General features: G+C 43.1%; 1 protein-coding gene across 5 annotated transcripts; it reads right to left on the bottom strand.

Moving 5' to 3' along the window:
* Window positions 1–2,121: 2,121 nt before the first annotated feature.
* scamp2 (secretory carrier membrane protein 2) lies at window positions 2,122–10,882 on the bottom strand. Of its 5 annotated transcripts, XR_002168697.1 has the most exons (10): window positions 10,710–10,882; window positions 7,921–7,992; window positions 7,711–7,797; window positions 6,514–6,625; window positions 5,440–5,568; window positions 5,015–5,174; window positions 4,663–4,764; window positions 3,799–3,916; window positions 2,976–3,176; window positions 2,122–2,832 (listed from the first exon to the last, which is right to left on the bottom strand). XR_002168697.1 is itself a non-coding variant. In XM_019874009.1 (9 exons), exons 1-9 carry the CDS (start codon window positions 10,764–10,766, stop codon window positions 3,027–3,029), a joined length of 987 nt encoding a protein of 328 aa, XP_019729568.1. In that variant the 5' UTR covers window positions 10,767–10,882; the 3' UTR covers window positions 2,122–3,026. The 5 variants fall into 5 exon arrangements, 4 of the variants coding, with proteins under 4 accessions (XP_019729568.1, XP_019729571.1, XP_019729569.1 ...); XM_019874009.1 differs by having other exon boundaries at window positions 2,122–3,176; XM_019874012.1 differs by having other exon boundaries at window positions 2,122–3,176; window positions 5,440–5,562.
* Window positions 10,883–11,890: the final 1,008 nt, after the last annotated feature.

The following is an 11,890-nucleotide window of genomic DNA, read 5'->3' as shown; positions in this document are numbered from 1 at the left end:
GGGAAGGACTGAGTGAGGGAGGGAGAGAGAGAGAGAGAGAGAGAAGGATAAGATGAGCGAGGAACAAGGAAGGAGTGAAGTGAGAGAAGGAAAGAGAGAAAATGAAGGGAAGGCAGAGGGTGAGAAAAGGAGGGAAGGGGGAGATTCGGTGGGGGGAATAGAGAGGGAGGGAGAGAGAGAGCTAGAGAAAAGAGTGGAACAGAAAAGGAGAAAAGAGTGAAAAGAAGGGAGAGAGTGAGAGGGAAGGACTGAGTGAGGGAGGGACAGTGAGATGGGGAGAGTGATAGGGAATGAGGGGAGTATAAAGGGGAGGCAGGGGGAACGAAAGGGAGGAAGAGTGGGGCGATAGAGAGTTGGGAGAGGGCGAGAAAGAGACGGACGAGTGAAAGGGAGGGAAGTAATGAAGGAGGGAGAATTAAAAGGAGACGGGAGAGGGAGCAAGAGGATGAGGTGAGAGTGAGTGACAGTGAATGAGGGGGAGAGAGGGGAAGGAGAAACGCGAAAGAGGGAGCGCGAATGAGTGGAAGCTCGAGGGAGAGCGAGAGAGAAGGGGCGACTTTTCCTCGACAATCTGATTGGTAACTAACTAGTCTAAAATGACAGTTGGAAATGTCGAACCTATTCAGGATTTCCGATTTCAAAGCCTCAAAACACCAGGTTTTAACACGAAACAGTTTTTGGAGTGTGAGCCGCACCACACCGCAAGAAAACAGTTAAGTCCGCCGCTGCTAACCGCTCTTTTCGCGTGTGGCGAAGTGATCAACGGCACCGCACACATCCATCAGCGGTTTTCTCGGCCAAACCAAATGTCTGGTGTAGTACCCAAGACTGACCTATGGGAGGCAGCATGAAACCACAAGGTATCTTCCAGACCGACGAAACGCGCTGTCGTATCGTGTACTCGCCCAGTACTGTACGTCCAAGCGCCTACCACCGTTAGATGAGTCAGCAAAATTGCCAGCACCCTTGGGACACATTCACATTATTCAGCAAAATTGCCAGCACCCTTGGGACACATTCACATAAGAGTCGTTTGAATAACTTGAACTAGCAGCCAATTTCTTTAGTTTTGAAATCAAGTTTCATTCATAGCCAAGAGTGGCAGAGTCACATCAATGGATGCTGCCATCTGTTGGACGACCTCTTAAAAAAACAACAACAAAAAAAAAGAAACGATGACACTAAGTGTACTTTGCACAATATGGGCATTAGTGACAATAACAACTGCAGTTTCGTATTATTGCTGTAAATGAATCTTTGAAATGTGTGACATGAGTACTTGTTGACTCAAAAGAAGCTGGCCTGTTCGCTCCATTTGAATGTATTAGTGTCGAATATGGTAAGAAATACAGTTCATAAATTCAGGGATTGAAAGCCAAACATTTTATTATTCGCTGCTACATTAAATATATTCATAGCGAAAGGCACTGACTTCTGCAAACACATGAGACAAAAAAAAAAAAAAAAAAAGCACACATAACCATCAGGTTGCTGGATCAAATGCTAAATTCTAGTAATTCATCTGCTGCAAAAAGATAATTGTGATTCTCCGGCGATGACAGCGGCGATACATCCCACATCGTACAATCAACAGCTTCATTTTTTTAAAATCTGTGTGTAAATGACATCTTCATTTCCTGTTGGACTGAGAGCAGGTTTTAAATTTGGATTCATTCAAAAGTGTTTTTTCATGCAACTTATGAATGACGTTCTCCACGTACATGAGGTATGTTTGTCTCCTTAGCAACCGGTTCGGATAACAGCAAGCGTTTCTAAATGCACCAGAGGCCGCTTCTAAAATAGACTTCTCGTTCAAACCCAACCGCAGCAACATGCCATCTAATAACAAAAGCAAGGTTCAGATATTAAATTATCACCTTAATTATTTAATATAGCGGTGAAATAAATAGGCTATGTTATGAAATATTTTACAGCAATATTTCCGGAATATTTTTATTGGTCAATTATTTTGCATGACGCTTAAAAAAAAACGTTCCCACAGTTTTTTGCATGCTTTGGTAGGTGCTGCTGCTTTGGTTAGCAACGGGGGTTCAAATGAGCTCTACATCTGTCGAGTGTGATCATTTACAATACAGTATTAAGAAAATGGATATGGGTCTGTGTGAAGGAGGTGTGTATTCTTCTTAGATGGTGCTACTGTCATTGGACAGCAACAAGTCCTCGATCACAGCTACACAAAGGGTTTTTTTTCTCTCTTTCCTTCTCCCTCCCAAAGCTCAGCAGCAGCAGCGACAATATGTGCATTTTTGTAAACTTCATGTTAGGTCTGAAAACAAAAGAAATTGGGCTGTATGAAGATAGAAGTACCCCCTCAAAAAATAATCGTTTCTGATAGAGAAAAGTCATAATTTCAAGAATAAAGTCAACATTTTATTTCTCTTTCTTTCCCCAGCATGGTTCCAGTTATTAGTTTTTATATTTACATTTGATTTAGTGAGTGAGTGAGGCAGCCCCCCCCACCCCCTTGTGAATGATACACATGGCAACTAAGAGGACAGACACTACTTGAGGAAACGTGCTGTTTGAATAGTTTGGCTCCGGAATATTACTTTCTCCCCGGATAGGTACACGTGCAGCAATTGAGAGCATGTTTGCTAGGATTCAACAAAAACTAAATGTTAAATTGCCAAAAAATGACCCACAAAGAAGAAGAAAAAAAAATGTCACAATGGACGCTGAGAGAGAAAAAAAAAAAAAAAAAATGCCAAGCACAATTTACACTGCCGAGCGTTGCCAAAAAGTGCACACAAAACATACAAAGCCAAGACGAAGTGAAATGAAGACATCAGTCGCCGTCTCTCACGCTCCACCCACAATGCACCCGCTGTGGTTCCCGCCCCCCCCTCCAGATGATGTCATCTGGCAGCGCGATGGTGGGTGTTAGTATGAGTGCAGCCTCACCTTGCTCAAGGTCCACACATTATAAGCTTGGACACAAACCTGCCCGCTTTAACCCCAACCAGATAAGATGAAGACCTTGACCTGAACGGTTAGCCTATCGCTAGCTAGTTATTAGCCTGGAAAGCCCCCTGCGCGGCGGATGACGCCGCGCCGGCGGCGGCGCTTTGGAAGGTTTTGTTGGTGAAGATTCCCTGCGAGAACTCCTGCTGGGCCTTGTGGAAGCTGGCCCCGGTGCGGCGGTACATGCCGTGGACCTGCGCAAAGAAGACATTCGATATGCTTGTCATGAGTCTTCCACCAGATGGCAGAAGGCACGTTGAACCCGTCAAGTCCTCCTGTTGCCATGCAGAGTCATTCAAGACTGACTTGCCGAGAGTTCTATCAGCTTCATGTTTTTCTTCAACGGGCCCATATTTCCCACCGAGGAAGTCAATTTGTAAATAAATTGGATGTAAGATCATCACATCGGTGTCTATACTTTCGATGACACTTTTGTTGGGTTACTGTGACATTTTTGTTTTCTCATGAATGTACTCTTATTTTCAGTCGTGTGAAAAGCTTGATGTTTGGACGTCTTAAGCTGCAGCCTCCAAGCAATAATATAAAATACGAAGTAGTGATTTTTTAAAATTTAAATAGAAAACTAATAAACAATGGAAGTTAAATAAGAAAAACGATATACAATTGCTATTTGGATGCTGTATGGACTCAACAACGGGTTACCACACAAGAGTGATCACATCCTCTAGGGGGTGCAAACGAGAAAGTATGGCATAGAAGCATCAAATTAGAAAAAAAAAAAGTATGATTAAAAAAACAAATTCTAGATTGATGTGTTGCAACGACCAAAAAATAAGGTGCACTGAGGCTTCTTACCATCTTGAGGAGAATGATGGACATGACGGCGCAGATGGTGAAGAGGATGGCCACAATGAACATGATGGCGCACACCGCTTTGGATAACTTGATGACGGAGAAGGCGGCGATCCAACCGCTGCGCGCCGACAAACACATCGGTTACGTTTTAGATAAACACGTCGGTTTTGCTTCAGACAGGTAAAGAACAGTTGGTTAAGAAAAATATAATAAAAAGTTTGACCAGTGAAACCTCCAAAGTGGAACAACACAAAAAGAGCAACAGAAAGTAATTGCTTTATGGAGGGAAAACCAAAAATACAATAAACGTTTTTTTTTTTTTTTTTTTTTTTTTGGGGGGGGGGTCCAATTGTCATCTTGTTAGAGGTCAGAAAAAGAAAAATGAAAGGCGGGGTTGTTACGAGAAGAAGCGGTGAGGGCTGGAGAAGATTTGTTGTCATGCAGAACACCAACTACATCATACCAATGAATTTTTGGGGCTCTTTTGTGTGTGTGTGTGTGTGTGTGTGTGTGTGTGTGTGTGTGTGTGTGTGTGGGGGGGGTAGTCTAGTCAAAGACCAACATTTCCTTTGGTTGTTGCTCTTTGTAATGCGTGTCAAGAAACAAAGCAGAAGTGCAGGAAGCATCCACGTTTCTGGAAAATGCACTCCAGTTACAATGCGACAACTTCAGTTTCCCACTAAATGTTTTTCCTCCACTTAAAAAGAGTCTTCTTAGAATAGCTTCGGGAAATTTTGATGCAAGCTTGTTTTTTTTTTTTGTTTTTTTTGCTGTTCTTGATATATTGTTCTGGTTTTGAACTTTTAATCAGATATTGTTTCAAAGTGAAATGAATAAATAATGTGAAATGTAACGCCAACCCACCTGTTGCCCCACCGGGGGATGCCCACCGCCTGGATGATGAAGATGACCACTTGGCAGAAGAAGACGAAGAAGAAGAAGAAAAAGCTGAAGGAGCTGTCGGTCCTTCAGGATGCCAGAAAACAAAATTTGACACAAAAGTTGAAAATGATGTCGAGCGTATTAAAAGAGAAAGGAAAAAATATATATTTTTTTCAACTAAAAGCAATAATAAAAGGACACCACATTCGCGGAGGGCTGCGAAAATCCGGGAATGTTAAAAGTCAGGGAATTAACACAAAAAAAACCCCAGGAAGTTTCTAAACTTAAGGATGGCTCTTATTTGAGAAGGTAAAAACATCCTCAATATGCTCACTTGAAGGCTTTGTAGACGGGCCGGTACCAGCAGAGGAAGGAACAGGGCGCAAAGAGGATGAGCCAGAGGATGGAGAGGCCGAAGTCCACCCCGTAGGTAGACGACGTGGTGAAGTAGGCGAGACACGCCAGCATGTTCAGGAAGAGCGTCACGCAGTTGACTGCAAGAGGAGGAGCGGGACGAGCTGCGGTCAGTGACAGCGAAGGCATCCTTCATACGCGCTTCCGAGTGGCACTTGCATGAAAACTTGACATGGGGACACTCGGAACATTTTCAAAAGAGCACACAAAATTTCCAAAAATGGATGATGATCGTTTCCACTAGGCGATTAATCGGCCCGTTAAACGTTGGCCAAACGAAGGATGTTTGCCGATCGCCGTGCTTGAACCGTGTACAAACGCCATCACTCTCTCGAGTGCACTCACACATCCATAGGTAGTACATCATCTTGCACACCCTCTGGTACTCGGTGGGGATCTCCTCGGAAAAGTCCTGATAGAAACACGGCTTGATCGGGAAGCTCTTGGGCAGCGGAGGCCAGTTGTTTTCTTTACCTGGAGGTATCAGGGGGAACAAGAGCGGCAGCACGTTATACGCCAAGCTCGCAGGATGCGATTTTTTTCAAACGGTGCACAACTCAAACCGGCGAGCGCACCCTTCTCTTTCTTTTACAGACGTTCTAGTCAAAGCATCGCTTATTAGATGATCGGAGAGAAACGCGGAGTGACGTGACGAACCGAGGCAGACGGGGCAAAACAAGTCAAAGCTCGGAAACAAAATCGGACATACGCAATATTTTGGAGCGCCCACATGTCAGAGTTTACAGACATTATAATCTTTGTGTAAGGCAAGATGAACTTGAATACTGCGCAGGAATCTCATTCCCGACCGTTTACACGCCACGGTAGTTGCTGCTGCGTTTGGCTAGTGACAGAGCTCACGCGTGCATCCCCACGCGGGAGCAAAAGACAAAACATGCTATTTAATTTTCGCAGGTCACCGCATATTTTTGCTAAGTAGACAACATTCAATATTACTAAGATCCGGTAAACAGAGTAACATTGATGACCAGACAGTGTGACCTTGACTTATGAGTACTTCAACTTCCAAGTTTTTCCAGTTACGGGCTGGCACATGGCTGATTTATTTTTTTTAGTTACAAGCAAGCTTCAGAGCCACCACTGCTGAGTGATGAAATATCTCTCTCTCACTAAGCCACGCCCCTTAAAAGCTCACGATGCTAACAGGTAAATACTGCAGTATGTGCTGTAAACACACTTTTCAAATCCAATTTCATTCTTTGATGATGGATTATTTTTGAATACAACTCCCATTGATCCTTTTCTTTCCCCCGATTAAAGGCTTTTCAGTTCATTTCAATGGAGAAAATGGATTCGACATATGAGTAAAGCGAGTTCTGGGATTGGTCCCGGAACAAATGAAACACCCAAGTCAAATGTTTTCTTTCGGAGATCCGTATTCGCCGTGCCGCGATTAACCTGTGGAGCTTCGGCCCTGGAGCTCCTGCTCTCTGCGGTCCAGCTCGGCAGCTTTCCTCTCCAGCTCCTCCTGCTGCCTCAGAAGGTTGGCCTGCGCTGCAGTGGCGGTCGCCTGAGGAGGAGGAGGGAAGAGGTGAAGACAAGAAAAAGCTTTTGGGAAATTCTTCGTTTGAGCTCATTTAAAGTCACGAGCTAACGTTACACAGATTGAAGGGGCATTCCAAGCAAGAGTGAGACCTCCTGACTTTTTGAATGCATCTTCGATCTTGTGGCAGCCAAATCTCTCATTTGAGAGTCACCGCATTTGGCACATGTCCACATTTGCTTAGCAGTTAGCGCCAATACGGAACACAAGAACGAACGACCAGTGAAGCTCAACGGCTCCGCGACAGGTTAAAATCTTGAGTGTTAAAATCAAATCAATATTCTTTCTTGAGGTGACTTAAGCGACTAATTAAGTGGTTGGTTTTACACTGTTAAGAGTTTTGATTGAACACCTTTCAATTGTTTTACAATCCATCACGCATTTATTTCATGTGAAGACATGCGCACCCTTTCATTTAAGTCTTGTTGACCCTTTTTACATATTTCTGAAGTACGAAGATGTTTTATGATCGTTACCTCTTTGCCTTGAAGACCTTTTTATTGAATTTTGTATTTTTATGCAGTTTACATTTTTTTGGTATATGCTGCATTCAATATCCCCAGGAGCCCAAAAATGCAATTACAATTTATTGTACTGACCTACCGATAAGGAATAAAAAGTAATTTGTCCAGGGAGGTGACGGTATAAAAGGAATCAAGAGTACCCTTCGGTTCCCTTCAGAAATAGATTATAAATGACCCTTCGGACTATTGCTTGACTAGACTGCTGCTTTTAAACTCACTTCAATTCAACTTTATTTAGCACGCTGTATTTTGAACGCCGTTGTGGCCGATAGAAAAAAAGACTCTGTTAATATTTTAACCATTTAGTTGTAAAACAATGACTCGCATCATATTGTGTAAACCGAGCCGCAGCGTGGTCCACTTTGCGCATGATCGGGTAACGCGATGCGACTTGAGGAGGCAGTGCAAAGGAGCAGAGACGACTGCCGGTCTGCGCAATGAGCAGATGACTCCGCTGTACTTGATGAAAATTCAAAAAATTCAAATGGGGGAGTATGAACATGTGCTTGCGCTTATTGTGTGACTCACCTGCGGTGTGGGCTCTGAGGACGGCTGCAGTACTGCAGGTTGGTAGGGGGAGCTGGAGGCTGGAGTGGTCTGACTAGCAAGGTTCTCCCAGAGGGAAAAAAAAAAGAAAAAAATAATTTCCACAGATGAACAAAAAGAGACAAGAGGATACAAACAAAGATGTCAGGAGGGTGCGGAGATGGAAGTGAATGAAGCCGTAAAAGGTCTTACTGTGGCAGGGAAAGGGTTGTACTGGTCAACAGACTCTACGGTGGAGTTTGTCACCTGTGTGACGGCCGGGTCCTGGAACAAAATCAAGGCATGCGCCGCTCACATTATCTTGACAAAAGATGAAAATTAATTACCCAAGCAAGCCATTGCAACCATTTGTATGCTTCCAACGGTGTGAGGAAGTCCTTCTCCGTGGATTAAGTGCACAAAGCAGGGTGTAAAAAGGCAGGCTTGGATACACGTGGTGTGGACAAAGCCTGTCAGCCACCTTTGGGATCAACTCGGATAACAATTGCCAGGGCCGCGTTGGAGAAAGTCTCCCGGAAAAAGTGGCCATGTCTCTTGTGGTTTTACTACAATTTCAAGCTATTGTGATACTTTAGCCCGAAAGTAGGAAAACAACCAGCATGGCGGATTGGTCATTTCATCAAAACATGAAGCGGACTTGAAACGTACTTATCAGCGCCGGATGCACCTGTAAACATTCCCAGCCAGACTCAACAATTGACTCCTTCCTGTCAAGGAGGTTGCAGTCTGCTTGCACTCTCTCGCTTTGATGAAATAAACTCACGGGACAGAGATTGGTCAGAGCTAAGTGCAATTTGTAACATAGTAAACGTTAGAGTTGGCTTGAAACGCAGAATAATTTATTGAATTTAAAAGTTACAGCTAACTGAAATGGATTTAGGCGGTGATTCTTTTGCAGACCACTAGAGGGAGCCCAGGAGTGGTAAACAGGCCACACAGAATCATTCGTCTTGGAAAGAGGATTAGGTTCTGGTTCTGTTTAGGGGTTAGCAATTAGGGATGGGAGATTGGGGTTTGGGTTCACTTTTAAGAAAAAGGCAACCAGGATGAGTCAGGAGATTAACAGGACCATCATTGCAAATGTGGGCGTAACATACACATGTAAAATCAGACTTTGATATTTTGATTACATGCAAATTAAAGGGCTTGTTTTGCGTACAAGCGAGACCAAAAGAGAACTAATGGAAAACAACTAACTTGGAGAAACAACCATTCGGAGCTCAGCTTCAGAAAACAGGTGAACTCCGAGCAACTGTGATGTCATTTCCAGGTGACAGAGAGTGGCAAAATGGCCGACACCCGAGATGGCTAAAACTGGGTGGATTTTGCTGCTCCGCTCACATTCCACGAACGCAATATTAATCTAAGTGCTGTGTTTAGACTAGTGGAGGTGCGCAGAACATAGTAATGTAAAGAAAATTGCCTTCTACTTTAAAAGAAATGTTACAATGTTACTTTGAACATTGTCTGCACAGTCAATAAACAGTTTGACTCTGGAACTGTTTTACATGATTTGCTAGCCCTGAAAGGATGATGTTCAACCTCCTGCAAGGAAATTCCTTGCACATGAAACAAAGGCTATTTATCATGACAAATTTATTAGTGAATGGAAAAAAAAAACCCTCAGCCAGATAGAGCTCAGATTGTGTCTTTTGATGACACTGCAAAGACTTGAGGAAGAAGACTCAAGAAAACTCAAAACATAACCTCTGCGAAACAGGAAGTGAGATAAGACACCGCAGAACACATCAGCGGCAAAGGAGGTACACTTTTTACCTCCATAAATGTTGACTTGTATGGGTCAATATGTTTGTGTGGATTAAAGCTAAAATCTATTTATTCAAATGAATGAGAGCCCAGTCTGTGTGAGTGGGGGCCAGGGGGAGGGCGTGCGCTATGTACCAGCTGCTGACATCTTATTTATTTAGCTTCATCTCCCCACCTAGCAATCAAACAGTCGCGTACCGCACTCTTGCTGTTTGTTCACGCGTGTGACACATTGCAGTGTGGCTAAATTGTCATGCAAAATTGTGGTTCACGTGAATCAATGATTCCCAAACAGTGAGCTGTAATTGGTCAGTAGGTGTGCTGCAGGAAATTACTCAATTTCACTTAATTGCCCCCCCACCCCCCGAAAATTTCTTATCTATCTATGCCAGTGACAAAAATTGACAGGCAGACCCCCCCCCCACCCCCCGAAAATTTCTTATCTATGCCAGTGACAAAAATTGACAGGCAGGATCATTAAAACGCTCTTCCTCCTTCTCTAATGACAACCTGTGGTTACTCTTATTGTGACATTTCATTTGATGTGCCGTAAGATTTTTTTTTCCCGAATGTAAAATAAAAAAACACTGATCCATCAAACCGCGTCTTTTCATCCAACACTTTTGCTTTTGATGCACTGACATAAGGACATCATGTGACCGCCATAATGCTAGATTCTGTTCACGCCTGTACAGTAAAATTCTCTGAGTAAGGTCCTTGCTGTTGTTGTGTGGCTCAAGCGGAAAAGTTAATAAGTTTATGGCTTAATTGGCTCATCTCCTCCAGGAACAGGACTGTGGTCAATATTAAATGGGCACTCCTGAGATGGCCACCTGTGGCCTGATTTCACAACGAAAACAACCCGAAGTCGTTTAAGACGAAGACAAATTGCCAGAAAATATTTTCAATTCGGCGTGGTAACTACTATAACGCAGTTTAAAAGTTTAGACACATTCCTTGTTGGTTACACGTTAACTTCCTACATTGGAGCCAAGTCATATCCCACCCCGCTTTCCGATCAAAGCGCGCTGATTGGTTCAAGGCCTGTCAATTCTGCATATTCGCCCAATGGGAAAAGAGAGAGCATGCTACGACCCTCCCACCAAGATCCACCCAACAAGTTTCCTGACGTGCTGGCTAGTGGCTACAAAATGAACTCACAGACGACGAGCTCGTCCGTTGAGCACCGCTTGAGCTCAAATTAAAGCACTTACATTAAAAGGGTTGACGCCAGCCGACTCGGCGAAGGGGTTGTCATCAAACGCCGACATTTCCTTCAAGACTCTCGATGATTCAAAACTCTGTGAGCGGGAAGAAACAACGAAGTCGTCACCGCCACCGAAGTTGCCTCTTTAACACACTTCCTCGAGTCGAAATTAGCGCGCATGCGCTCTCTCGCAGCTGTGCGGTGACGTCACATCATATATACAAATGCGGAGGGCGCGAACACGAATACAGTAAAATTGTACTCAGGGGCACTTTAGAATAATATGAATCAAGTCAAACAAGAAAGTAGATCCCCAAATAATTAGTCGAGTAGGTGTACGTAAATATTCAGTTGAAGCGTTTTGAGAAACTTAATTTATTATGTTTTTAATCACAGGATGAACGTCAAATACACTGAAAATAAATTATGACTTGACTCAACTTCATTTCGTCAAGTGGTGACACGAAATAAAATCATCTGCAAAATGTATCTGGAGCAGCATGATTTTAGTTCGTGCAACCACTTGACAAAATAAAATTGAGCCAATTCACCACATAGTAGACAAAAATATCAAAGACAAGCTGGGATAGGGTCCATCAGACCCGTTACCCTGATGGGGATAATCGGTATAGAACGTACTATGCTTGTGGAGGCTCTCAGTCTTTTTTGCTTTTTTTTGTTTTTTTTGTTTTTTACCCACAGGTACAGATGACGACTGACAGAACCCTTTCTACTATAGAACGTACTGTAGATGGAAAGATGGATGATGATTTTTCTTATATTATGACTTAATAGCATGTACATTACAGTACTACAAAAGGAGGAGAACAAGCTTGTCATGCCAGTCATGATGCAAATAACATATTTAAAAGAGATTATAAACACGCACGAGGACTAGGTTATTATAATAAAGCAAAATGGATGAAAATTCATGACAAGGGAAGACAATGAAAATCACAAACACACGCAAATGAAGGGTGTGGACAGAAATACATATGTAACTCGTGTGTAATTCAAAACATTTTTTGATAGCTTTTGAAACATTTCATTAGATTCAGAAATATGTACAGCAAAAGTAAACATGTTCAAACATTCCTGAAAATTGCCACATTGCAGCCTCCAAGAGCTCCAGTTTGGACTTGTTTATGGCCGAATTTGCATTAATTTATGTCAAGTAGCTGCACAAAA

The sequence above is a fragment of the Hippocampus comes genome, unplaced genomic scaffold, assembly GCF_001891065.2.
Source record: "Hippocampus comes isolate QL1 unplaced genomic scaffold, H_comes_QL1_v1.1 scaffold298, whole genome shotgun sequence".
NCBI classification, from domain to species: Eukaryota; Metazoa; Chordata; class Actinopteri; order Syngnathiformes; family Syngnathidae; genus Hippocampus; species Hippocampus comes.
The sequence above is the reverse complement of the archived record's forward strand: the minus strand, read 5'-3'. Positions and strand labels throughout refer to the sequence as shown.